Source organism: Leuresthes tenuis, unplaced genomic scaffold (genome assembly GCF_036924035.1).
Source record: "Leuresthes tenuis unplaced genomic scaffold, fLeuTen1.0.hap1 SCAF_9, whole genome shotgun sequence".
Taxonomy (NCBI): domain Eukaryota; kingdom Metazoa; phylum Chordata; class Actinopteri; order Atheriniformes; family Atherinopsidae; genus Leuresthes; species Leuresthes tenuis.
In genome coordinates, this window is record NW_027325363.1 from 8,893,260 (window position 1) to 8,920,803 (window position 27,544).

General features: G+C 38.2%; 1 protein-coding gene across 1 annotated transcript in view; it reads right to left on the reverse strand.

Annotated features, from left to right (window-relative positions):
* The window catches only part of robo1 (roundabout, axon guidance receptor, homolog 1 (Drosophila)), a 190,636-nt gene that overhangs the window by 122,872 nt on the left and 40,220 nt on the right, over window positions 1-27,544 (reverse strand). Inside the window, exon 2 of the mRNA XM_072392174.1 lies at window positions 13,669-13,758. Within this exon, the coding sequence (XP_072248275.1) occupies window positions 13,669-13,758 (90 nt within the window). The remainder of the gene's footprint in view (window positions 1-13,668; window positions 13,759-27,544) is intronic.

Consider the following 27,544-nt stretch of genomic DNA (forward strand, 5'->3'; position numbering starts at 1 on the left):
TCCACACTGGCAGCCTACTGTATTTTCCTCAAGTGTGTCCAACAATAAGAGAAACCTTGTTTAACTGTTCAGACATGTTTTCATTCTTTCTGTGGTTTCTGACCTCAAACAAATGCACAACCTATTACTCTGAAATATCCTTGAAAGGAGAACACAGTATGTTTTAGAGCAATATAGTTATTTTAGAATGGCACTAACACACTTTGGAATTTTGTTTTGTCTCCTGTGGTTTTAGAGTCCATTAATATTTCATTATAACAAACTAGTCTACTTATAAATCGACACTTCTTCCATCCTAGAAAAAAGCCTGTGAGGCTATAATAAATATATATATATATCCGTCATTAAAGTGTTCAACATCTTAGTATCATTATCATCAAAATCTTTTTAGACTAAAAACACCACTTGTCTGAGAACTTGCTTCAAATAGCTTTCGGACGTTTGCAGCTTACAGATATTCAACTAATCTTGATATAAAACCAAAGAAAACAACCCACAGTTGTAGCTCATAAGTGCTTTGTGGGCTGCATGACAACTATGCTATAGTTAATTAAAATTGGCGCGACATTTCATGTTGGATACTTTGTTTATTTAGGACCCACCAAAAGAAAATGTGCCTCTGATCTTATTTGTTTCACTTCAGACGTGAGTAAAATGGGATTTCACTGTAACAGCATTAAGCTTTTGGTGCTGCACTTATTTGAAGCAAAACAAGCATAACAAATATAGACATTAAAAAGGCTTTATGGATCTAACATATGAATTAAGGTACAACTGTGCCAGTTGTCTAAAAAATGTCTTAAAATCGTTTACAGAATGAGGAGAGAACAATTATGTCCCTGAAAGTCCAGCTGTGTCTCCCACATGGCCTCAGCTTAAAGCTTTTCCATGGCTCCCCCACTGAGCATTTGTAAACAAACAGCGCCCTCCAGCGAAAGCTACTTCAACTGATCTGGTTTTACCAACAAAAAATGTATCACTCGTTCATCTGCTACAGAGCTCAGTAACAAGTCAGTCTACAGATCACACAGTTTGATTAACGAAACAGGCACGAATTGCGATGATCCTTTCTCAGAAAGAATGCAGAGAAACAGAGACAATTGTTGTGCTCAATTGTAAAATAGATTAACTCCACTAATTTATGTTGAAGAGTGGTGAATGAATAATATTGCATCAAGTGCTTTGATTTCACAGGAAGACTAGCCCATTTTAGCTCGGTCCATCTTGAGCAGATGGCTTTCCTTATTTTCCTTTTTATCTAGCGCACCATATGTACTCTTTAATCACAGAGAAAAATAGTATAAATAGCAAGGGCAAACCATTTGGTTCTAATTACAAAAAATAAAGTACAAGTTATTCTTATACAAATAACAATGTGAACACCCATTACTACCTAAAAAGTTAAAACAAAGTGCGGCTCATTAAAAAAATACTGCATGACTGACAGAAGCAGAGAGCAGCCTGTCTTCCAGCTCTGTCTTTGTATGTTTTTATTTCTCAATCATCCATGTGTGCATTACATTACAGTTCTACACGCTCCATTCTCACTCGGTCCTCATGTGCATGATTTTCCTGAAAGCTTTTACAGCCCCGAATCTGTTAAGTGGCTGCTCAGCTGAATAGCACCAACTGAATGGACAAATTTCCTATTGCGAGCAGCAGTGAGCTGTAACATAGAAGCAATTATCAGCAAAGTCCACTCTTAGACCCATAAGGTAGGTATATAGAGGGGCTGATTGCTGAAGGAGTGCATTTTAAATGTTTGATGTAGTACCGTAAAGGGTGAAGGGCAGAAATAAAACCACATAAACCACTTAAAACACACTTGAGTAACTCATGGGGCTTTCACAAGTTTTTCCTTAAATTAGTTATAATGAACATATACCCGAAAGCAATTACATAAAAGGTGAGAATGACATTGGTCAGTTGCTTTCTTACTTGTCTTTTTACATTTCAGCTGGCATTCTATCACAAAAGCTCCATGTATGTATCTACTTGTGAATTCCAGTTTTGGTGATGCCAAAAATTCATGTTATGTTTTACACGAGTGTTTCTTTCATTTTTTCCCCTCATTTTATAAAAAGAAACAAAGTGAGCACAGCTTCTGATGACCAAGTGTTGCAAACAGGGAGACTCTGTCCTGCTCTTCCTCTGCAACCTTGATCAGACCCACAGAAGCAAGAGAAATTATATCCTGCCAGAGCTGTGATGGCAGCAGAGGAAACACAAAGCTTTTAACACCATAGCCAAACAGTTTTCGCACAAAACAACTTCCAAAAATGTACAAGGTACAGAAGGAGCAAAAAAAAAAAAAGAAACTTCCCCTCTCTTACTACAAAGTGGTCCAAGTAATGTTTCAGGAGCCACAAACATAAAAAGTAACTTTCGATTTTATCAAAGCTTTTTGGATGAAAGTTACATTGTGCAACACGTTTGTACTTACTGTGAAAGACCTCGCTACATTTGTGGTAGTGCCTCGAAGTGTGGTGGTTTTGATGAGGATCATTAGGCAGCCATTTGCACCAGTGAGACTTCTGTGAGCCAGCAGGGCGATGGGCCCTGTGCGGACCTTTATGGTCTTTAGGGACTCCAAGCACGACCAGCACCGCAAACAACACCACCAGCAAACAGACAACCTGCATGGTGAGCTTAGTATAGAAAAACACTTTTGCCAGTTCAGTTGTTGTAGACTGAAGTAAAGAAATGTGAAGCAAATTCTACAGTTCACTGATGCACCGATGACATTACAAATATCCCTTTAAAAATGGCAAGTGACAAAAATTAAATCCAAAAAGCCTCAAAAAAGTTCTCAAAGCAACAAAATGAAAACATTGCTGCACTTCCCATCAGTGCTTCTTTCTGCTACCCTTGAGATCTACCAAATACATAAACCCCTGTGGACTTGGCTATCCTTCCTAATCCAGTGACAATGTTTCCCTCCACAATTCAACAGGATCCTAATGAGGGCACGATAGAGTTCACTCCCCTCGCCATCCTTACATTCAATGGAGAGATTGTTTCATCTGCCTGGCATTTTTTTTCTTCCTCTCTCTGATGAGTCTCTTTTAATATTCAATAAAAGCTTGTGGGCATTCTGTCTTTTCTTATGATGTTTCTGTGCATGGAGCAGAGTTGGGGTCTCTGTAGACTACATGCTGGGCTTCTTTTCAGACATGCTGGAATCCTCACAAAACCAAGGCCCCCTCAGCATAGAGGTGATGAGGTGACAGCCAGGCTGGGGTAAGGCGAAGGAGCCCACATTCTCTTTTCCCCAACTAAGACTATTTCACGGCTTTCATTTCCATCTCACCAAGCAAGATGGCATGAAACAAAACATTTCCCCTTGAAAAGATGCTGCCTATTCAGAGGAAAACAATCTTCTTTCCCAGTAGGCAGGAGCATTTTCTATACTAAAGTAAATAATGCATTTTGGGATGTTTCACATCAAGAATATTCAGTGGCGTAATGAGATAAAGTTGCAGATTGAGTCACCTTGAACACAGGCAGGCAGTCACAGGTACTGTATGTTTGAATTCCTTTCACAGGCACTTTATTCTGATGGTTTCCACCGGCCTCACTTTCACTTCAGCCTTTTATCATGCATGTCATGTCCTTGAGGAGCGCTTCTTTTAATTATTCATTGTGCTACTTTTATTTTTTAAAGGACAGCATTTCAAATTTACAGTCTTTGTGAGCTGGCAATGGGTATCACATCTCCAAGGTTTTTAGAAAAGATAAACAAAAATAACGTGAGGGAAAATGAGCTCTTCTGATGTTTTCCAAGACAATCAGCAAATTGCTGCAGGGCAGCTGTCCTGATTCTGTTTTTGGGCACTGATCCATTGCCTAAGTAGCCCATCACAAATCAAAGGCAGTATTTTGGCTGCTGGAGAAAAGTCAGGAGTACAATGTCCTCTGACAAGTAAGGCGAAGGCTCTCTGGGTTATTTTGTGCTCATCTACAGACCTGAAACTGAATGGAATAGAGGTTAGGAGAATATGTAAAACACTGGTTGACCATGAGCATAAATTTATATTATTTCAAAGTTCTGTCCTCCTCTTCCAAACAACAAAGATTGTAATGGCAGATTGGAAGCATGAGATAGAAAGACAAGAAAGAAGGGGAGAGAAAGGGAGATATGTAAGGGAAGAGAGCAGATATAATCTAAAGGCTTTAGAAGTTGGTGTTACTGTGTCACTGCTACAGAAGAAGAAAAAAATAGTTTCTGACTGGTTGCTGAAGCTCTGGGAGAACACACACAACCAAAAGAAAGTGAACAATCCCCCACCATATTCACCACATTTAAGTTGAATTTAATGTGTCTATCTACCATGACAAACATATAAATTCATTGGTCATATGAATATGTTGATAATATTGACTGATGTGTGTACACACAAACAGTCAAATGTAAATCTTGAACTTAGTCATGGACAAAAAGAGTATGACTTAGATAGAAAAAAAACGAAACAGCTGGATAGTTCAACTTAAATCAACCACATTCAGACTGTGATGCATTTCAGTGAGGACAAAATGCAGTCTTGTCAAACCTTTAGAATATATATGACAGAAGCCTCAGTAACTGTCTGGCCATTTGACAGTTCCTGTCCTCCTGTGGACAATTACTCTGGCCCTTCAGCTGCACATGAGAAACCAAGAAAGTATCACTCTGGGCTCCATTCCAGAATAAATACAGCCAGCCCACACAGATGAACCCAAGAAACAAGCCAAAAAGTCTTGACTAGACTGAAAATGGTTCTGTCACGATTATCTTGAGAGTAAGCCAGAGAGTAGGACAAGTAACAGACAACACAAAGTGAGTAAAATGCAAAGCAGGGTCTTACAAAACATAAACAGAGGTGTGAGAACATTCTTTCTTCTTCTTACTATGGCCTCTCTGTTCAGCTGTCAAACATGAAAAAGGAAAATTAAGGTAAACTAAACAAATCTTTTTCTGTTCAGGTATTGCCCCCATGCATGACGCTACTGCAAAAAATGTGAAGCGCTGAGGAGGGGCAGACACTGAGGAAAAAAGAAAACCAGGCAGCTTTGCAAGATGCCTCAACAAGGTTTGGTGCACAAAGCAGGATGAGGCAATAAACAGACTGTTGCTTTTCCGCTTGCCTGCGCTCACTGAATCCCTCTTTCCCTGTGTCTTTTGATGGGCCTCACATTAGCATCTGTTTAGCGTCAGCCTCAACATGGCCTGTGGAGGCTGATTAAAATAACCCTGCAATCACGTAACATCCTGGCAGCAACATCAAAATACAGTCAGATGTTAGAATATTTGCAACAGCAGACGCTCAGGAAGTTAACGTGAATGTTTTCCACTTCTGCCATTAAAGGAACATTTAGTAGTTGCTTCTGTTCAAACTATTCTCTTGAGAGGTCATAATCCATAGGAGAAGATATGAATTGTATCATGTTAGCAACAGATATTTAACATGAGGATTAACATGCAACATTTCAGTTCTACAGAATTTGATTTGTTGTCATGCACTACTGCACTCGTATAACATGAAGACAAGACTTGAGAGCAGTTTGTTGATTGACCTACCAGACTTCTTCCTCATAAAAATGCATTGGATGCAAACAGCATTGTGTTTCCATGCTTAATTGGTTTAATTGGTTTAGAGACTCAGGAGCTTTTAATGACTGACAGTTGGCCTCAGGGTAACAGAGCCAAGAGATTCTTTTGTTCGCATTACTGCTGGACCTCAGCCAATAACATGGCAGTGAGATTCAAGATAAGATCCTGACCCAAAGCAGGGCTCAATCAGAACTCTGACTTTTCTTTAAGTGGAAACATAAACAGGGATTTCCTGATCACATCTTTATATCACAGTAAAATGTTGCAAGGGCAATTTGAATTTAACCTTTTGCTATTTTGATTCTTTTGCTCAGTCACATCTTCTCATATAGTCCAGGCAACAGACTTACAACAGACTAATTGTAAACAAGCTTAGATCATTTCTATGATGTGTTCAGAACAACATATTAAAATTCCTAAGAAATCCTAGTTGAGGAAACAATAAAGCCAGACAACAATACACCCCAATGGGGCTATTTTTTACTTTACTCCTATCAAAATGAAACTTTATACAATGAAAGTACCCATGAAAAGTAACATTTCTTGTATTACAAGTTTCTTTGAAAATGAATTTGAGTACGTGAATGAGCTATACACTAATGTACAAATAACACCCAAATAGGCTTTATTTTTTTCCTTTATTCCTACCACAATAAAACTTTACAAAGTAAAAGTATACGTGAAAAGTAACTTTTCATAGACAGGAGACCAGCAAATTCCTCCTTAGGCGCTTGAGTGCATGAACCAAAATCTTGATAACTCCTCCAATAATTGTTGAGAACTTTCTGAACTCCAGTTACCCACACTGTGTAAAGTGTGGAGGAGAAGAACATATCAGAGTAATTAGCATTCATCCTTTAGGACCATGAATGTCTGAATGTCTGTGATCCAGCCAACATCAACCAGAATGGCAAATATTTCACATTGTATGGAAAAAAAAAATTTTAAATCAGAAGAAATCAATCAAAAAAGTTTAAAGTACAACTTCTTTAAAAACTTCTTTTGATACTCTAAACAAACAACAACATCAAACCCAAAACTCTGAGAATTGAGGAGACTTATAACAATATTTCCGTTAGACATTTATTCCAAAAAACTTTCCAGAGAATTGCAAGTAAAATATCGTTCTTCAGTAGTTGTGGTTTTAATGGTGCTTAAGTGCCAACATCAGCGATTGATCTCCCTCTGAAGACCCTGAGCAGAGAAAAATGCAAAAGCACTGCTCATGCTATAACTATTCTCCATTTCTCAAGTATAAAGCCTTTATTTTCTTTTTCTTTCTCCGGTGCCATCAGCTGCCAAAACAAACAGGCGCTGTGATGAATGAAATAAATATATTTGGATAGGATATCTGGTGCTGCTGACCTCACACCACGCGCCAGCGTCGAGGGAGCAGGTGCTGCTGAGATTTACAGCCCCCCCACCTCATGATATTTCCTTTCTCACCCACAGACTCTGAGCCCTGCTAAGACACAGTCACATTGTCGTCTTTCTACACACCCCTTACAACACAGAGGCAGGGAGAAGCAGCCTTAATACTGACTCCGGCTGAACTCCACGTGCATGTCTTAGCATGAATCATACCACCAGTTATAAAACCAGCAACGATTTTACAGATCATCAAGCCGTCAGTCCTAGCTGATTGTTATTACAGTCATTTTAGCTGGGAGTGTTGTCAGCGAGGTTGCTGCACTCCTTATGAAATTGCTCATAAAGATGGCTAATTGATCTGAGGGCAAAGGCAGCTCTTGAAGCAAACATAAATATTTATTTTGCCAGAAATAATAACAGAGACACAGCTGTAAACACATCAGTCAAAAGAAAAAAGAAACAAAATATTACCAGCAACTATACAAAATTCTATGAATGGATTCTAATGCCACTACACCACGAGCAGAAAAAAACCCCCAAAAAATGAGAAATTGATTTAACAGAATTCAAAGCACTAAAAATGTGTACTTTTTAATGATGAGATTGTGATTAAAATTTCTTTGACATTAGGTTTTTGTGAATTCTGCCCCATGTAAGCTCACAACAGCGGTGTAGCTACAAACAAGCTCCACCTGTAATGATAAAAATGTGTACTCTTTCATTGTGGCTGCTTTTGTGGTACCACGATGGTCCTGGGTGACTTATATAGACTCTATAGTTGTTTTATTAGAATTGTATTACTCGTCAGCATCTAATGAAGAAAAGTAAAGGCTTCTTTGAAGTCTGACATTTGAACAATTTAGATGTCCTTACATCCATTTCTTACTATAAAAGTGAACAGCAGTTATATAGGAGTTTGGCACCAGTGTCTTGTGAGGTAGATTTTCTGTTCTCCACTGTAAATTGCTGGGGTAATAGAAAACAAAACGATGACAGATTAAATAGTATGTAAAATGTGAAAATTTAAATCATTGCTGAGGTTTTACAAACAATTAACCCCCATGAAGTTAGTTGAACCAAAGCATCTCCTCCACTCCTCTTTACAATAGTAAAGTATGTGACCCATTTACATCGGAAAACACTTATTATCCTTTCACTGGGAAATTAAATGTGTTTGATGGGGCAAGAGCAGCTGATTATTAGCACTTAGCAAAACCCCATCCAATTTTCTTCTCAATTATCATGAGAACACTAGAAATGTGAATCTGAATATTCTAATTTAATTCTCACCACAGTCTTTGTAATTTTGACCTGTGCATGCTTGTGGTAACTCCCATCTCAAATCTTACCCCCACTCCAGTGCCTCTTGACCACATTACTCCACTTGCAGTCCTGACAAGAATGGTTAATAGATCCATTTCCTTGGGCAGGGTTGAGCTAAAGCGTGGCAGATCAGGGAGATGAAAAGAGATTGAATGGGGAACAAAACCCTCCACCGTCCTTAGCAGCACAGAGGCTGTGGTGAAGCTGCGTGTAGGGCATTAGTGCAAAGTTCTAACTAATCATATCTCCAGTGAATTGCTCCTGAAGCCACAGCCATATTTCTCTGCTGTTGCACTGGGAAATTAATACTGTTACTGTACTGAGGATAATGTTTGAAAATGAAGCTGGCTAAACGTGTAGCACTCTCTTTGCTATCAGGGCGCTAATACTGAAGAATAGAAATGAGTGTTATGGAAATGTGGCACAATACTGCTGCTGTGACTCTTGGGTAATAAATCTAAGGGTGACACTGTCAAGGAAATTGGTTTTCAGGGTGGGGACTCAAGGCCAAATCCAAGAGCACAGCAATGATAGCAAAGGATGAAGAATGAATATAGCTCTCCATCTCAGACATGGTAAAGCTGTCAGTACGACAAATCGAAACGCAGACTAATCCACCTCCATGTCAATAAGGAGAAAAGTTGGAATTGGAAGTGTCGCAGTATACCTTTTATATTTTACTAAAATACATCACCTGTTAACACTTTTGCAAAAAAATTCCTGCCTTTTGGCTCATTTGGTAAACTTCATACAAAGAATGAACAACTTCGTACACGGAATCTATTGACCCATCAGGTGACCAATCAGAGCAGACTGAGCCTTTCTCTGAGGCCTTAAGAGACCTTAAGAGAGCGAAAACAGAACATATTAGACTGAAGGTGACAGAAAATGCTGTAGCATATACTACTGGAAAGGCAAAGTAATTTCTGAACTTTATGGCACATAATCTTAACTTTCCACATACCCAAAGTAAAATTATAGACCTGCACATATATTTTACTTGGACTTTCTAAAGCAAGGGCAATGGTGGATGAAATGTTCAAAAATTACCTTGAAATAATCAAGTTATTTCTATTTCTAAATATCAAGTAAAGAATCCAACCAGTCAAGCAGTTCCACATAAAGCATATTATAGTTTTGGATACAAATATTCAAAAACAACCTCTGAACTATTAATGATATTTATTTTGACTTCAAAAAAGAGTTGACAGAGAATTATTGTGCATACTTGCTTTTGCCTCCATTGTGTGTGTAAGAGTACAATAAATTTCGGTGGGTAAAAATTTGCCATATCACAAAATCTTCGGTGTTAAAATATTTTTCACTGTTTTTTCAGAGGTCAGGCTCAACTGATTGATTTTTTAAAAAGTTTTATTTATAGCTTAACTAAGCTATAGCTTAATAAGATAACTAAGAGAGGTAATAAATTAATCCTTGTTCATAGGAAGGAGAAGGACGTCCACAAATAAAATGATTTAGAAATCTCATCATTTACATAGTAGAGTAATTCAGTGATTTATGCACCAGTCTGGTGGATTGTTCAGGTTCATACTATTATTCCTATGTGTTCATCAAAAAAAGAATAAAACTGACTGGATTACAGTATATTCTAGAATCAATGGAATCCTGAACTATGACAACAAAAATCTTTCCTCGTAAGTATAATTAAGACTGTGTGTAAGTGTGTGTATACTGACAGGAAACAGGAGGTTCTTTTGGTTCTACAGGAGGTGCTTCAATGTGAACAGTTAATCAACAAAATTATTTATGCATGTAAATGTGTTGTTGGGTATTTTATATTCTGTCTATTGTAACATCAGTTACGTGTTCATACATTAGTACAGTGAGTGATTTGTTCCAGATGTTCAGGGGTGACTGTTTTCAGAGGAGATAAATTGCTGTATTACAACATTCTGGACCTCTCTATTCTGCAGCCAATCAGGGATGACAGCATGACAACTTTAAGTTCTTTCTTTTTCTCCCTATCTTTATTTCCATAACCTGACAAATAAAGCAGCTCTCTGAAGTTGCCGTCCTTTGTGATCTGTGACAAACGCAATGGTAGCTGTCAGTGGAGCGGGAGGATATGGGTGCTGATGTGCTCTCTGAAGTAATGCTTAGCCTTTCATGTTGAGGCAGAAGAACCAAAGACCTGTCTCCTCTCTGTGTGTCTACCTGCCATGAGGCAGCTAGCAAAGTGTAAGTACAGGAATTTTAGCATGTCTTTCTAATCCACTGCCTTCACACAGTTCAGTCTCATTTATTATGAATAGGAAGTTCTGTTCAAAGCTCTTTGATATCAGGAAACAATTTAGAGCTGGCTTAGAGTTAGCGTGTTGGGGGACCAATAAAAAACACCTTTAATGTATTGCAAACTTCAGGTCAGCATGTGGTTTCTTATAAAATTCACAGAAGGCTCTATCAGTCCCAGGTGACTACCATACAAACATTACCATGTAATTGACAGAGCAGTGCCAGATGTTTTCAGTTTTATAATGAAAGTCAGGTTTCAGAAAAAAGGTATTAGTACTTCTGATATGCTACAGTTGGTCATAGATGACAAGGACATACATTCATAAGGAAGATTGGACTCAGGTAATCACTAAATCTCATGAATATACCTCTTTTACCATGAGGATTTTACTCTGAGGATCACTGACATCATATGACAAAGACTTTCAATTAAACACATCCAAATCCCTAAAGGATTATTAACTAAAATGCTTGAAGAAACCATTCCTTTTGAGCTCAAACTGGCAGCTGTCAAGATTATCCTCACGTTCCATCCAGCAAGTCACGCTCCATGAAAATGGAGTCTTTGGCAGCCGCCCACTTTGTCCTATCAGGGGCAGACTGAGGTATTAGGGCACATTAGTCTCATTTCCAATTCACTGACTAGGCCAGATCGATTTCCTTCATTTTCATGCACAGATGGGATTAAATGGCCAGATTAAAGATGAACTCCTGGCACTGTTCACCAGACAGATTTATCATTCTAAAGATGAAAACACATGCAGTGAAGCAGATATGTCATGCTTTTTCTCTTTTAACCCTAATTCAAGCCTGAAAAGCCGTTTAGGAGCAATTAACATGCTACTTCAAAGTTTAAGGTGGCATTCCTGAAGAATTTCAGTTTTTAGAAAACAATATCAAATCTTACAAACAAATGTTTTTTTCAAGACATATTACATGTAAAAAGTAATACAATTTACTATTTCATGAATAATACTTGCTCATTTTAAATTTGATAGAAGCAAGATGTCTAAAATGAGCTGTGACAGGGCTACATTTATTTCTCTTTTAAAATCAGTCTGAAAATGTCTGTGTGGCAGGCTATGATTTTAAAGTTGCGTCTCATGTTATTTAATGACAGAGGGACAAAACTTGGCAAATAATGAAAATATCTAAAATTGCAAAAGCACAATAAATGTTGTACAACTGAATGTTGTAGGCAGCAAGCTGGACATCTCCAACTTAGCAAATAATGAAAAAGCCTCTTTAATGCTTCACAATATCCGATTACACGGTTGTTTGTTTTGTGACCTCCAGAATTCTGTGATCCACAGCAATGAACAGCATCAGATGTCACTACCTGTAACTACTGGTGTTACAGGTCAAATTGGAATGAAATCTTTGACACTGCCACTCAAATTTCTCTGCTAAAAACTGTTAAGGCTCAAATTTTTTAAATGCCTTAGCATTACCAATGAAGGTCAATGCACAACACTAATGATATATGTTTTTTTCCTCCTGAATTTCAAACTAAATATAGAGTTGCCAAGCACCTACAAACCCAGATGGACCTCATAAAAGTTTTTCCTTTAGTTTAGTCAATTTGGATTTCTATTCTCTCCATTAGGCTGTGTGAGGTCCAGTAAATCACCTTGGGAGGTAGGCTTCGTTGCTTTTACAACATACAAGATTTTTCCCCTCATTCTGAGGAAAGAGTCCACAAAAACTGAACCAACAAAAACCAAAACTGAACCAAAACTTAATTTCTTTGTGTGCACTGGTGTATATGAGTGTGTCAGTCCCTCAGGTGAGGACCCCATTTCGGGCTCACCTTTTTCTCTGAAGAGCTCTGCTGTCTGTGGTTTTAGCCTACTTTTCACAATTCCCAAACTGAGAAACTCTCATATGCTGTACATCTGCCATAGATTATGCTTGGAGAGAGGAATCTGATTTTCTGTCAAAAACTTTCAATCTCTGGGGAAATTTCATAAACTTTTCAAAGTGCATTCTGTAAATAACTTCAGTCCCTGTGTATGAATAAACGAGTACATTTTATTTAGAAGTTTGAGAACTTCTCCATTTCACATGTTGATGTGTTTCTTTAGCAAAATACTGAACCTAACACTGCCTCTTAATCTGTTCTTCACAAGTCAGTCATAAAATCTACTAAATTAAATTAATGTATTTTGCATATGGGGCCACGATCTAACATCCCATCATGAAAGCCCTAATATAAGCCCTAATAAGCTCAAACAACTAAAACAAGTGAACACCTTTCAGGACTCACCTCATTTTGATTATTGTCTTGGGGTTGGGGTTAAGGATCATCATCATCTACCTTATTCAACAACCCCACTCTCATCTGGACAAAGCAGGCTCATGAGGATCGTGAGGATCATGATCTTTAATTTCTCCTGTGCTTCTAATAAAATTCAGCATGCACAGTTATGTGAGAAGTTTCAGAAAATACAGGCTGATCGCTCCATAAATGCCTGGATTATTGACAACATGACAAACTGACCACAGTTTGAAAGACTGAAGGGTTGTGTGTCTGTGAATGTGGTGCACAGGAGCTCAGGGGACTATGCTCTCTAATTTCCTTCCCACTGTACACCTCAGAAATAAGCCAATACACTATTTACATTCTAGGAGAAGAGGTAGGGTAGGACAACAGACACCTTTCTGTTCAGCTGGACAACAGACAGAAATGGAAATGCAGCACTGAGATGATTAAAGGTGTATAAAGGTGACCCTTCTTATTATCTACAAGAAGTCACAAAGAATAGTCTACATCCGGGAGCCTGGATCCATAGTGTGTTCATTAAGGCTCATCATCAAACAACTTTACAGGAGATAGCTTCTGCCCACAAAATAAAGTGGACTCTTTCACTGTTTCGACTATTGCAAATATAAAGTCGCACTTTGGAATTAATAAAGCATTTTAATTATTTAATAATTATTTAAATTATTGGCTTTAAAACAAGTCATGCTTGTTGGTACACATCTTCACTTCAAGCATGGTGCACAGTCACTTCAGTATGAGTATGAATACAGCCAGGTAGTGTCAAACACTCAAATAAAGCAACAAATAATCCAAAATTACTCTCGATTTGATGGATTCCTTAGTTATTATTGGAAAGAAACAGCAGTACCTGTGTAGCCCAAAGAGTTGTCATCTTCATGCACGGAGGTGGGAGCTGGTGTTGCCCCATCGTTGGCCCCGTCCTGTGTGATTCCCGTCTCTGTCAACAATAACACCACAGGGACTGAGAAACTAGATGTATTCTGCCCACTTTCCACACCCACGGTCCAGACCTCCAGTCCTCTGCATCTTTGACACAGGCAGACAGCAAACACCCCAAGAAGCACCAGGGTCCATCCTTCCAAATGCTCTCTCTGGTGTCTAAACACCCACATCACTTAAAAACAACTAAACAATCAATCTCAGCACTTGTTTTAAATCCAGTTTTTATGCCTATAGGACATAAAAAGCTTGGGTAAAAGTCCATTAGACTGACATGTTGATGTCTTCAGCTTTTCTCTGGGCTCAGCATGAGGTTGTCCTGCTGTCCTGTGTTCGGCTTGTGTGTGTTAAATGGAGTAATCTCTACTATATCAATAGTAATAAGTGGGTGAACCCCTAAAGGAGAACATGGGCAGGACAGAGGGAGGGTCATGGACACTCTGGATGATTGACAATGCCACTCTGTATGCGTACACACACTACGTACACAATCCTGATGCAAATACAATGATGCACTATTAGCTGCAAATCAGTTCCTTTTGATTTGGGCCTTTCTTTGTGCCTGTGATGTCTGCAGATTGACAGGTTGAGTGTGTGCGACAGGCGGCATGAGGGCGGGACAATTAGGGGGAGGAGAGAAAAAGAAAGGCCACAAGGGCTGGGGTGTGTATGGCTCATCAAGGAGACAGGAGGCCAACTGTGCCCTTATGATGGCTCTGTGTGAAATAAATCTGACTAAGCCTTGCCCATTCTCTTTGTATACCACTGACAGGAGGCTAATTTGGGCTGGGTGGTCAGGGTGGGGAGGTAAGTGGAATCTTAATCAAGTCCTTTTGGCTGAGTGAGTGGCAGTCTGTCTGAAGTATCCGTATACTCAATGAGATCTGGCTTCACTTCAGATAAATAGCAGAAGGGGCAGATAGAACTGTTCATTGGAGAGTACTTTAGATCACCAGAGTGTGAAGCAGAAGGTGACCCATCATTTCATCTGCCCCTCCCACCATTAGACCATTAGAAAATTGACAATAAAAGTCTATGCAGGCTTTTTATACAGAGTCGGGACCTGAAATCACACCTTACAACCGATTCATTCATAATAGCAAAAACAAAGAGCATTCCAAATGCAGTGATCATGCCCCCGGCTGTGCCTGTAGTGTTGCAATTAATGTGACAGTAAAATAGCTTCATGCTGTGAAAAGGTTATTATCAGGCTCTCCTCAGTCTGTTTATTCAAAGAGCAGCATCTGACTGTCTGTGAGTCACACAAACACAACAACACAGGTTACACAAAATCATGCACATGAATGAGGTGTGATGATACACCAAACATGAGATGAGAATGAGCCTGTCAGACAGGAACACAGACATCAGCAGACGAGATAAACTGTCTGACACTGATAGCATGACACCAGTCAGATATACTTTGTGTAAGAATTATTTTCATTTTATTTAAACCAAAAAAGGCTTTTACACTGACAGAGATAGACTAAGGTCTTGAGGTTCAAAACTGTTGTGTCTTTGTTTTGTTATTTTTCCAAAATGCTGCGCCTTGTTGTTGTGCTTCATAAATTGTTGATTTGTTTGAATATTTTGCCGTTGTATTTTCTGTTTTTACACAGATCTAAAAAAATCAGATTAACAAAACACAATTCCAGAATAATCTTTTTCTTCTCACAGAAAATGAACTCATGACTAGCCTACTAACAACTGCAAAGCAACTATAACACAACAGTATGACACGGTGACTGAGCATAGTATAATAATACAAATATGACAACAGTTGCTAAGCCTCTGATCATGATCCTTCAGAAAAATGTTCATCAAATTAAAACATTATGGTCCCAGTTCTGTTCATGAAGTTTGTGAAAGAAAAGCTCCGTTTTCATCTTTATCTCAAAGCTTTTACTACAAAGTATTTTGCAAACTCAACTGAAAAAATACAATGCAATCTTAATAGAATAATAAAAGAAATCTTAATTGCAGGGAAATTCAACCGCAGATATTGTTGACTTAGTTTCTATGGAGACACCCTTTATTGTTTACATTTGTTGCAAACAAAAGCCCATGAATGCCAATAAACAGTGAGATGTGGTTGCAAAATATTGCAATTGTTATATGACTTTTGAGTCTGGATCATTTAGTCAACAATACTTCAAACATTTTAGAATTCTCATCAGAACTTGTATCGGAATAAATATTAAGATACAATTCTTGACAGTGCCTTTATCTCTTTTGTCCTCAGGTCTTGTTAGCTACAGTATATGAGCATTTACATCTTTATGTTGATTCTCAGTCTGATTCTTTGGGTGGTCTACTGTCAGAGGTACAATTAAAGACTATTTCAGACTTCATTCACATGTGGTGTACCCAGCTGCCTCTGGGGCATCAGGATAGAGAACCAGGACCACGGTTTTGCCTCAATATCCTCTTTTAGCCTCAAATCTGAACCCAACACCAGATCCCCTGCTGGCTAATTAGTGTGGCACATGTGCAGATAACTGACTTCTTATTAAAAGATACAAAGGAAAGCATGTCTACCCTTCCCCCTCTTTTATTACGCCTGCCTACTGAGTCCTCCTTAAACACGAGGGCATGTCTTTTTTATTTATTTATTTTTAATCACAAGCTTTTCTCCACTGACTAATTCACAAGGTACAGGACTTTGGCTTATTCATACTGCGCAATCATCAAGTTGACAAATGCTTGTCTGCAACTGCAATATGTGGACCAAATGAGCATGTTGGACCCCGTACAATCTAGCATGACCAAAAACAAAGCAGGCATTGGCCAGGTGGTTAAAATGAATTAGTTTGAGAAATGCTGGGAGCGATTAACAGATGAGAAGGAAGAACACAAGGTGGTTAGCTGTTGTATCATTGTTATCTTGTCGCTGGGAGAAGCTCTTCGACAAGTGATGGATGAGTATTTAGAATCATATGACTCGGCAGTCTGACTCTGGGGATTTTTAAGAGAACTGACTATTTTCTTTTGGAAAAATTATCCTGATCAAGAGCAACATATTTCTGTAAGAGACCCTGAGCAATTTCAGTGATTGAATTGGTTTCTTGGAAAATGTTTTCCACTACCATCTGTTTACTTTTTGTCTGATGACAGAGCGAAAATATGACCAACCAACTAGAATGCAAATTATGTTGCATAGCCAACACAATTTCTCATCTTTATTTTCTGTAGCTTTTCTTGTTAAAAATAAATATTTGAATAAGGTATTTGCTCATGAGAATAAAATGCTTAACATCAGTTTAAGATTATCTTCATAATTTTAAAAATGGGTTCCATAGTCTTTGCCACTATTTAGAGACGATTGATGAAAAAGCCCAAAAAAGGTCTATGCAAAAGGTCTCTTCCAGCTGAAATTAGTCTGTCTGCTTCGTCTGTTTCCATAGCACAACTACACTCATTTCCATTTTGATTACACTTTTTTTTTGTTTTCTGCATGATTAATGGAGTTTACATTTGACCTTCTGACAGTAGCGACACACACAGATAGCACATACAGTACAAAAAAGGTACTATGTCAAAGCTTAGACACAAATTTGTTTATTGCTCTTCAAACAACTTTAACTACAGGGAAAAATAACTAATCTTCAACACTGACAGTCACATTCACAAAGGTAAAAATAGTACACACTGCGAATAATGGTAAATGTGTATCAGCTTGTGAAAAGAATAACTCAAATACAGTGATGTTATTAATCTACTTGCAAATAAATAATACTATGACTGTTTTTTTTTTTTGTTGTTTGTTTTATTTACGCAGCTACTGTTGTGACAGGAGGAAAAAAAACTGCTGTGGAGAACTATCACAAACCAAACTTATGAGACAAATTAATGTAAAGGAACAGTGTGACTTCTTGCTGAGAGTGAGATAAAACAATGAGCGCAACTCTCTTGCCATGGTGCATGAACCTTGAAGAAAAGGTCAAGAAACAATTGACTTTGCACAACACAATCAACAGTGACTGAAAGAGGAAGTAAACACCGATGGACAAAAAGCCTCAGACTACAGAAAGTATAAAGATAACTGGTGGAGACAATATACAGTGTGTGTAATGGAATGCTAGCAAAATAAAGATTATTCTTCTTCCGCCACAAATCCCTTCTAACTTCCAAATACAGGCTTTTTCACCTGTTAATGCTAATTATCACTCCTGTTTTTGACAGTTTTGAAAAAGCCAAGAAACTGCTTTCCTATAACCAGCTGTTTACATGTCGATCAATCTTTTTATCTTTGAATAACCAAACCAATGTGGATTTGACACGTTATCACTCTCTTTGCAGGAAAACTTACAGCTGATTGACAACATCTTATCTTTCACCTGTTCTATGCTGTAGAGCAGGGACTCATGCACTAGCATACATGTGAAGCTAGACCTGCTGCCTTAACACAGAACAGAGAAACTTAGATTCTGACACACAGACGGATAGGGACACCTCTATTGGATATCTCTACGTAGCAGTTACCCGTTAGCTTTATTGGGATTCCAAATATTTCATATTTAAGCTTTAAAACACAAGGACTGGCTTGTTAGTGTGCCAAGAGAGCAAGAAAAGACTCGCATACTAAAAACTGTCTGCAGATGCTTTTCCTGTTGGTTTTATTCATATGACTGAAAAAAATAGCAGAATATTGTGCAAGAGGGAGATTTTATAATGTCCAAATCCCAGTTTAGCAATGCATGCAGTTATTTAAGATTCCAGCCATGATATTGACATTGGCAGTAATTAGGGTTGTATTAGTTCCCTTTTGGGAACTTCAGTGAAAAGCAGATCTTAGTGAATGTTGACTTCAACTGATTTTGCAGATATTTTCCACACAAACCCCTAATGTCCTTTATAGTCTGAGTTTCACTACTCTAGCTGGAGGGAACATCAGTGCAACAGCAAACAGATAACTGTTCTGATCAGACTTGCCAGTTTGTGGGTGAATGGATGCACATGGGATTTTTCTGTTGATAGTTACGCTGCAGTTTGTGTATTGTATCTTTTCCAAACACTGTTTCGTTGGTTACAAAACCCACAGCAAATATCAGTATGTCACTCCTCAACGTTGGAATGTGATTTATCTCTGAATGCATGATTGGTTTATACTGGTTAAATAAAAGTGCAAATGTTCAGGAAAAAAACGTGTCAATTCACTGCTGATAGATTTTCTTTGTGGGCATTATCAGCCGACCACAAAAAGGAAAACAGCAAGATGGTTCCAGGACAAATAGTGCTGATAAGCTGTAAGGGTGCTAAATATTGTATGGTGGCAAGAGTGAACCTTAGTTCAATCCCTTAGTTCCAAGCTGAGTCACAGCCAGATAGCAGCTCACACTATACCTGCCACAACTGCTGGCAGTACAGTTTTATCCCTGGTGTTAAACTGAAGGACTTTTGTAAAATACTTTCCATGGATATCTTATTCCCAGACCTTGGCATGATGTAACATGCATTATCATGCCCACTTGAAACTTCTGTTTCTCAGGTTTGTTTAACAACATTGATGTTGAATAAGTTCAAAGCCTATGAGGAGTCTCAGCTTGCTCTGATATCCTGATGGTGCTGAGACAGACTAAGCTGCCAAAAGCCAAGAGGTCCTTTTCTCTGTGATGCTGGAATACTTTTTTTTGGACCACAAAAGACAGATTGGAGAATAGTGAACAGAAGAGATAAAGTGAGAGATTTCTCTTGGCTGCGAAAGATGAGCTATTTCAAGAGTTTAAAGCATAGCAGTCAAAGAGAAACATCTTCGGAATACTTGTTATGAGTTGGTCTGTTCTGGTGTCTGAGGCTGATGGTCATGACTAGAGGCAGCTTGTCAACACCCACATCACAGCCAACAGACTGGTGACCTTCTATGAGTTCCTTTCACCATGATATCTGCTTCTTTCAACTGCTACGCCCTGCACTCCACTCTGGTACCATGAGATTTATGTGCTTGTGTGGCGATTTGAGTGGATAATGACAGCTCATACTTGTTTCTTGTGTTATATATCTAGAAAATAAAAAAAATCAGAATTTTTTTTCATAACTTAGAAGAAAGGAGACATAAGGAGGAAACAGTTATAAGAAAAACTGGAGGTTTAAGGTAAAGATAAATACATTTTTGGGCAGTGGAGCGAATATATCTTAAAACCTATTTATTTTAAGGTTGCAGCAAATTCATGGCAAATAACATTAATTCTTCCTGGTCTTCTATATGCTTTATCATTATGATGTTCTCAAAGCACACACACAAATTCAGGGGAATACTGAGCCCTCAAACTCAATTCACATGTTTTTTGTATAAGCTCTCAAAATCAAATCAATATGTTATTGTGAGCAATTCTTTCCAGAAACGACCCCCCCCCCCAAAAAAAAAATAAAAATACGACCAAAAATAAGCCTCTAATCCCTCCTAACAATGCATTCTGAAGCTCCTTCCCTGGAAGTCTGACTTTCCAACAACAAGCACTTTTCCAAGCACATGGAACGACTTGAACTTTTTCAGCTTATGTGCAGTATGATGTTTCCATCAGACAATGCGGAAATGAATCCTTGACGTAACCAATAAAGACTTGAAGATGGTTTATCATTCCCAGTTCACCTGTGCCCTCACCACCTGGTATACACCTCACGGTTTCTTGTGGTAACAATATGACCAAGGAGGAATTCTGTAACGTTTTAAATAAAGATTCAGAGTGAGAAAAAGATCCACCAGGGATGTGTAACCACATTAGACTTTGGTGTTATGACACAAGACTGTCACTTCTCACACTGCACACCTATGAATCTCTTTCTTCTCTCAAGCTGTGTTTGGATCAAAACAAACGAAAAAACAAGCAGTGCATCATGGCTTGGAGACATATTTGCTGAACAGCTCCACTGACATGCAATATATCTATTTTCATTAAGCCTTCTTTTTTTTACTAAGCCTCTGCTTTAAAAAGCTGTTGAATAAGCCAATTCATATACAGCATTTAGTGGCATGTATTTTTGTTATGTGTCTAAAGAGAGGTATTTTTACATATCTGTACTAGCTCAACTGGGACATAAACTGGTAGTTTAAGATAAAGCAATTAAACATAATGCAGATTATGTAGAATTCATCGAATAGACTAAACTCAGTGTATACAGATGACGCTTTAACATGGCATGTACAACACGCCTTAACTTCCAGTTTCCCAAGATTTACTTTAATCACATACTTCAATTTAAGTCTTCAGCCATGCAAGTACCTCTTTGAGACAACACATATATACAGGTACATGTATATGATGCACATGGTAGCTAAATTATGACTTCAAGGTAATGATTCCATTAATTTTTCTGTGATTGCCCTTGTCACAGTTCAGCCATCATACGATTTGAAGTCAAGCAAACTGAACAAACATCCAGCGCTATCTCCCATTCACAGCCTCTCACACCCCTCTGTCTGCACAAACACACTCATTCCATCACGGATTGGTGCTTGTCAGGGAGAAACATATGTATGCTAATTTACTGGAGCACACACTAACCATTCACAGCCCAATGAGAGAGTGCAGATAAACCAACTTATACCCTCAATATGTCGAGTTCTGATTAGAGGAGATGAAAATAAGGCCCTGAGAAGATGTGTGGTGAGAGCACTGCAGGCATGCAGCCAGTTTTGCAACACTACTAAAACTAAAAATCTATGCAGATGCTACATTCAAATATATACTGACAATCTTGGTAGCAGAGTTCATGTCAAATTTTCAGCTGTTTTTGCTACATGTCCACAGATGTGCAAAGCAGTTGGTGAGACCACAAAGAGACTGTAAAGATGGTCTAAATCTGGAGACTAACATGAAAGATCTTGCTCTTCTTTTGTTGCTGCTTGTTAAATCCATGAGAACAAAGATGAAATGTCAGCAAGCCTGTGGTGAGGCTTGGATTTTGGTCAATGTCACAATGGATAATGACACTCAGACACTTCCCAAGTATGTCTAACAGTCTTGCACATATGTGATGTCATTTATGTTCAAAAAGACCCAGGGATTCACTGTTTCAGACAATGAATAACTCACTGGAAAGGAATCTAGGAGAAGTAGTTGTTAAACCAACTGAGCTTAAACCCTTTCATGGTCCTGACTTAGTGCCTTTGGCATTGTCAGGATGTGCTAAAAGAAAGACAAATGATGTGTTAAAATTTGTAGTGGTAAAATCCATTAGGTTGTCAAGTGATGGGGGCTTATGATGAAGAAATAGTAGACTGTCAACTAAGGCATGTTTCAAGTCATCATACTTCAGGATGAAGGCTGGATTAAGATTTTTAATGTTAGTACACAATGTCTGAATTGTCTGACAGGTTAAGCCATACATTATAGCCATAGCCATAGTTCTAAAGATGTTTTTTTTGCAACTGTGTAGAGGATTTCTGTTTTAACAAATCAACCCTAATATTAAATAACATAATTGACTTTCTGTAACACATAACTGCTGAAAATATCATCTTAAATATGTCTTTTTTAACAAAAACCTGTCACCTCAATAAATCAAAGCTTGTTTCCACCTGAAATTCTGCCACAGTTTGCTCAGATGACGACATAATCATAGACTATAAAACAATTAATTATATTTCATGACTCATTTGCCATGTGTCAGTTCAGTACAAAATCTTGTCGGAGGGATTTACACAGTTAAGACTCAAGGATATATTACTTCAAACACATCTATCAACCTTCTACTTTATGTGTTTTTCCAATATCATTACCATGAATGTAAGAGGAACTGATCTTCACATAGAAAATGAGCCACAGTCCAGTGTAGACATGGATAAAACTGGATATTCAAATCCTACAATTCATATGGAATTTAGATCGAGAGACTTCCTATGGCACCATATGAAGTGTTTTTGGTTCTCCTGGGACTGCTTAACTTACAGTGGCTACTAAAACAGTTATTCAGAGCATAGCTGGAATTAGCTTTTTACAGCTGTAATTTCACTCTTTTGTAGGTTGCTGTCAGGGTAATCTTCAAAGAAGAATTAATTGTAACATCTACTTGAAAAGCTAACTGTTGATATGAAATTATATATCATTGTAATTATCACTCAGTACATATGCTAGTGTTAAGTAAAGCCAACAAAGGGCTTTTCAGATGCTTGTTCGTGTCTGGAAAGAAGGTGTCACATGACACATGGGAGTGCCGAGGCACCACAGGGCCAGAGGCTGTGAGAAGCTGATCGTAAATCCAGAAATGGCAAGAAATGCAACAAAGGACAAAGTGCAACTCTCCACACCTCCTGTCAAAGCATTGTACAGCCCTCCCTTCTGTCAGCCCTTCCCTACACAAAACCCATGTAAATTTATTAGTGGCAGGTGACTTTTAGGATTGTTAGTGTCATATTCCCATCTGTTTGTGTAAAACTGTAAAAAAAACAAATTGAAGATATTATTAGAAAAAAAGAATATAAAAAGTAGTTGAATATAATACAATATCTAATGTAACTGTAGCAAACCTACAGCGCTATAAATCATGCAATACATCTGTTGAATTCAAAAGGGCTGAAGAGTGTTGAAGAGAGGGAGAGCATGCCACAGAGTCAGACATCTGGTGGTAATATGTCCAACAGTGCCTTCATGTGGTCTATGACTATTGTTGAGCTCTCTCACTATTATCACACTGTGATCCGATGCTGTGTCAGTTTGGAGCAGCCAGCATAAAGTTAACTAAGCATATACGTTTATGTGTCAACATAAGTTTAAACTCAGTGTAAAGCAGGTCAGCTGGCGTTGTAAGCTCTTCAAAATTAAGAAACAAAATTACTTCTAGCATAAAAACAACAACCTTTTCTCATTCTAGATTTCCATTAGCAAATTAACTGGAAAGATTCACTTTCGGGCTTCTGGTGTGAGATCTTGCTGCATTGAGCCACCTCTCAATGAGTCTTAAGTGGTTGTTCTATTTTTCAAGCTACTTTGTACTATTTGCATATCTTTACTTTAGAGTTTAGCATTATTGTTACAGCAAGACATCAATATCTAACCAGTAATCCAGCAACATTCAAACTAGAATAGTACGAGATAGACAAGCGTGAGGAGTAATTTTCTACTAATATGAGAGATTGTGTATGTTGTGGCAATAAAGATCAGATTTGGAAAATACGGCAACTTGCACTTAGGCTTGTATTCTGAATTCCCTGTTGATTTCAAAGAAAAAAAATCTCCTGTTGGTGTCATGGAAACAGATGGCTTGAATATCTACTCGCAGATGAAAAACACAAGCTTCCAGTTAACCAGAGCCTCAGGAATGGATTTTCATCATGACTGTGCTGATTCTGGTAAACAGAGCTGGGGACTGTTATGAGGAAATGATGTGTGCTAATGCTGTCTCAGCAGCAAAGAGATGCTGATCCATAGGTCCTCTCCCATTATTGACGACCAACCACTGACACAGCTGGATTGTGTTCGCGCTGATGTGCAACTGCCACCATGGCAGCTACCCAGACAGCCGAACTGGAATGAGCATTAAGCTCTGTGGAAAAAAAAAAGTTTTTTTTTTGATTGGTGTTGTTAACAAAGGTTCTATAAATGTTGAATGACAGTTGCTACTCTGTTTTTACTGCATGCAGTCACATGGAGTTAGTCAAAATTCAGCAATACCAAAGCAGGATTGTTTCTCTGCTAAATTACCACCACTTCTAAAACCTATTTCTGCTTGCACAGCTCAAAAACTTCAATATGTGCATTTACCACAATCCTTTTTGATCAACAGCGTGACAAAACTGTGGCATAACAACTGCGTGACTTCAGAATAAAGATGTTCTGCTCTCTGGAGGTGTTAGGCCTCTCCTATAATTACCACCTCATCAGTAAAGTAAGGGGAAAACAGAGGCCCTGGCAGATTTTTGTCTGGGATGGTAAACAGCTTGCCCTGTCTTTTCTGTGGCTGGACGGTAGACTTTGTTGCTGTGAGCCAGAAAGACTGCCTGTCTGATGTGTGAAGTCTCTCCACTGTGTGTCTGAGTGCCCGACAGTATTTCAGAAAAATCTTGAGACAGGCGAGGCTGTCTCAACAGTGAAAAAGGAAATTAAAGGGTGGACAAATGATACTGAAAATTAAACTCATTCTGTTAACTTAAAAATACTATGTATTTGCAGACAGACAAATTCTCCACTGATCTTTTTTTTTAACAAAGACTGGAACATATCGAGCTGAACAAACTTTAAAACTGCTTTGTGTACTATTGGATTGATAAATACTGACATTTTTGATTTTCCTTTCTAAATCCTCACTTTGGAATTGCTAATTCTATAATACCTGCATGATGGTACATGTAACATATTGGAATATTTGGATGCGAGTTGTCATGCTGCTTTCCAGGATTTGATGCAAGATGGGTGTACCTCTTGTGCCAGTTGAGACAAAGCACCCACATCCATGCATGTTCAGGGCAAAACCAAAGATAAACAGTGACAGAAAGCCAGAGAAGGCTCACAAACTGCTGGGTTCCACTTGTGGCTACTTTAGATAACCAAGGGGGCGTTTGGAGAACAACAGCTGATCGGGTCTGATGAGTTGTTGTGCTCGAAATGTGACCTTGGTGCAATAAAGCAGTCATGCATGGAGCTGTATGTGAGCCTTCTTTGGTTTCCTGTTGCATACCACTGGTGTCAAAAGGTATGACTGACAGGTGTTCTCTCTTTCTCAAAGAATTGGGTCACACTCTCAGTGGTGGGTTTTCTGCTCCTGAATTTCAAATAAAACCAATAATCGGATTGAAACTGTCTTTTATGGCAAGACTATTTTACTGAAAATAAGTAATATGGTTGCCTAATCGGTCCTTATTTTAGATTATGGATGGCTGATTTTGAAAAAAATACCTGTCTCTTCAAAGTCAATGCAGCACTACCTGGATGCCGCACAATACTTTTCAAGTAAAAAAAAAACTTGGAAATAATGGATCCTGTGTACACATAACATGAGGGTGTAAACACAACCAGATTTCTTATTTTACACACACGGAGGTTCCATTCTGTACAGACATACTAGTGGCAATCTGAGCACCTGAAGAACCAGCATCACCGAACTGGAGGGAGTGGATAACAGTTCATGGAATAGGATTTTTACATGAGTCTGCTTCGATGTGGTACCATAAAGAGAAGTATATAATTATTTAATTGAGCAACTCTTTATTAAACATTAACTTTGAGTTTAAAAATTGTAAAGCTGTCAGATTAGCTATCCAAACATGTTTAAATTTAGTCATGTTTATATTAAGTCTTAATGAAACTATTAACATGAAACTTAGGTCTGTTATGCTACATTTTAATAGCAGACTGTCTCAACAAATTAATGAAAAGGATTGCAGCAACTCAATATCAGGTCCACTATTCACAGTTTTAATTATCTCTGAATGTCATATCATGCTGTTATACAAATGTAACAGCAAATGTGATTTATTCTCTCAGCATGAAAGCCAACAGAAATGCCCAGAATGACTGAATGACTACCAGGACAAAAGAATGAAAGAAATGTCAGGATGGAAGCAGGATACATATCAAAAGGAGAACTACATCTATTCCTCTATATTTCCTTCTCTTTTTGTAATTCATTTTTATGTCTCACATCCACATGTGGGAAGCAGGACATTTGTATGTGCAAACCTTTGCCTATAAAATCACTGTAGTGGACGTCGCATCAAATGGGAGAATGAAACATCAAGGAGAAGTACCATTTGATTTTTAACCTCCAAAGACCCGCCTCAGTATTTATTGACCCTTTGCCCTCCATATCCTCAGAATCCTAGATCCTTTTGCTTTCACTCTGACCCACTCCTGTCAGAGTCCAATATTTATGGACTATGTTGGATCTCAGTGCCCACCTGTTTTTTTCACTCTGCCCTCCTAAAAAGTTGTAATTCAGTCCATAACTAATAACATACTGTGAAATAAATAAAATCCCAAAGTCTGGATCTCTAATAAGCTGAGATTTTTGATCAGTTGTATATATTTTTAAAAAATCCTTAAATGGCGCATTAGCATATCCTGAATCTGCGTCTGTTTTTCCTTTATAGAGGGAGTAAGGTACTTCACTATCAAGGCATTGTGGAGGGATGAATGCTCAATTATTACTGACACTGAAGCAGCTCCAAACTTCCTCCTATTACACAAAAAACTCATCTTCCATAGTCTTGTCTTTGACCTTGCGTTTGACACGCAGTAATTGAGATTCACAGCTAATTGAAAAACATGCCTGTAACCTCAAGAGCCTTGCAAAGACAGAGGAAAAAATGAAGGTCTGACACACACACACACACACACACACACACACACAAAGAGAAAAGAAAATAAATCAGGGTCCCTGTGCTCATTAACACTTGTAACACCTAATCCACAAAACCATGAGTGGAAATAATGAACTTTTGTTTCTTAATTAATGATTGATGTAAATTAATTGTGATGGACATTTAGAAAAAAGTCTCGTATCACAGCTTGAAAAATAAGATTTGGACTCAATACTCACGGGACCTAGATATTATGCATTACTTAGACACAGTGAGGCATTTATAATAATTATTCTACATGCATGCAAGCGTCTACTGGTTTGGACTGAGTTTCTGATGACTGTATCACTGGCTGAGAATGTCTGGACTCCAACTGGCCTCTGATCCAGACCACAAGATGCAGTCTACTGCTCGTTAACACTCCCTAAAACCATTGTATACCACCGTTACCATCTATTGGATTCAAGGGTACATATTCAAATGCTGCTGTAGACTTTTTAACTATTTATGGTGTAGTGTTGGAACAGTTGAAAACGTAAAGCATAAACAT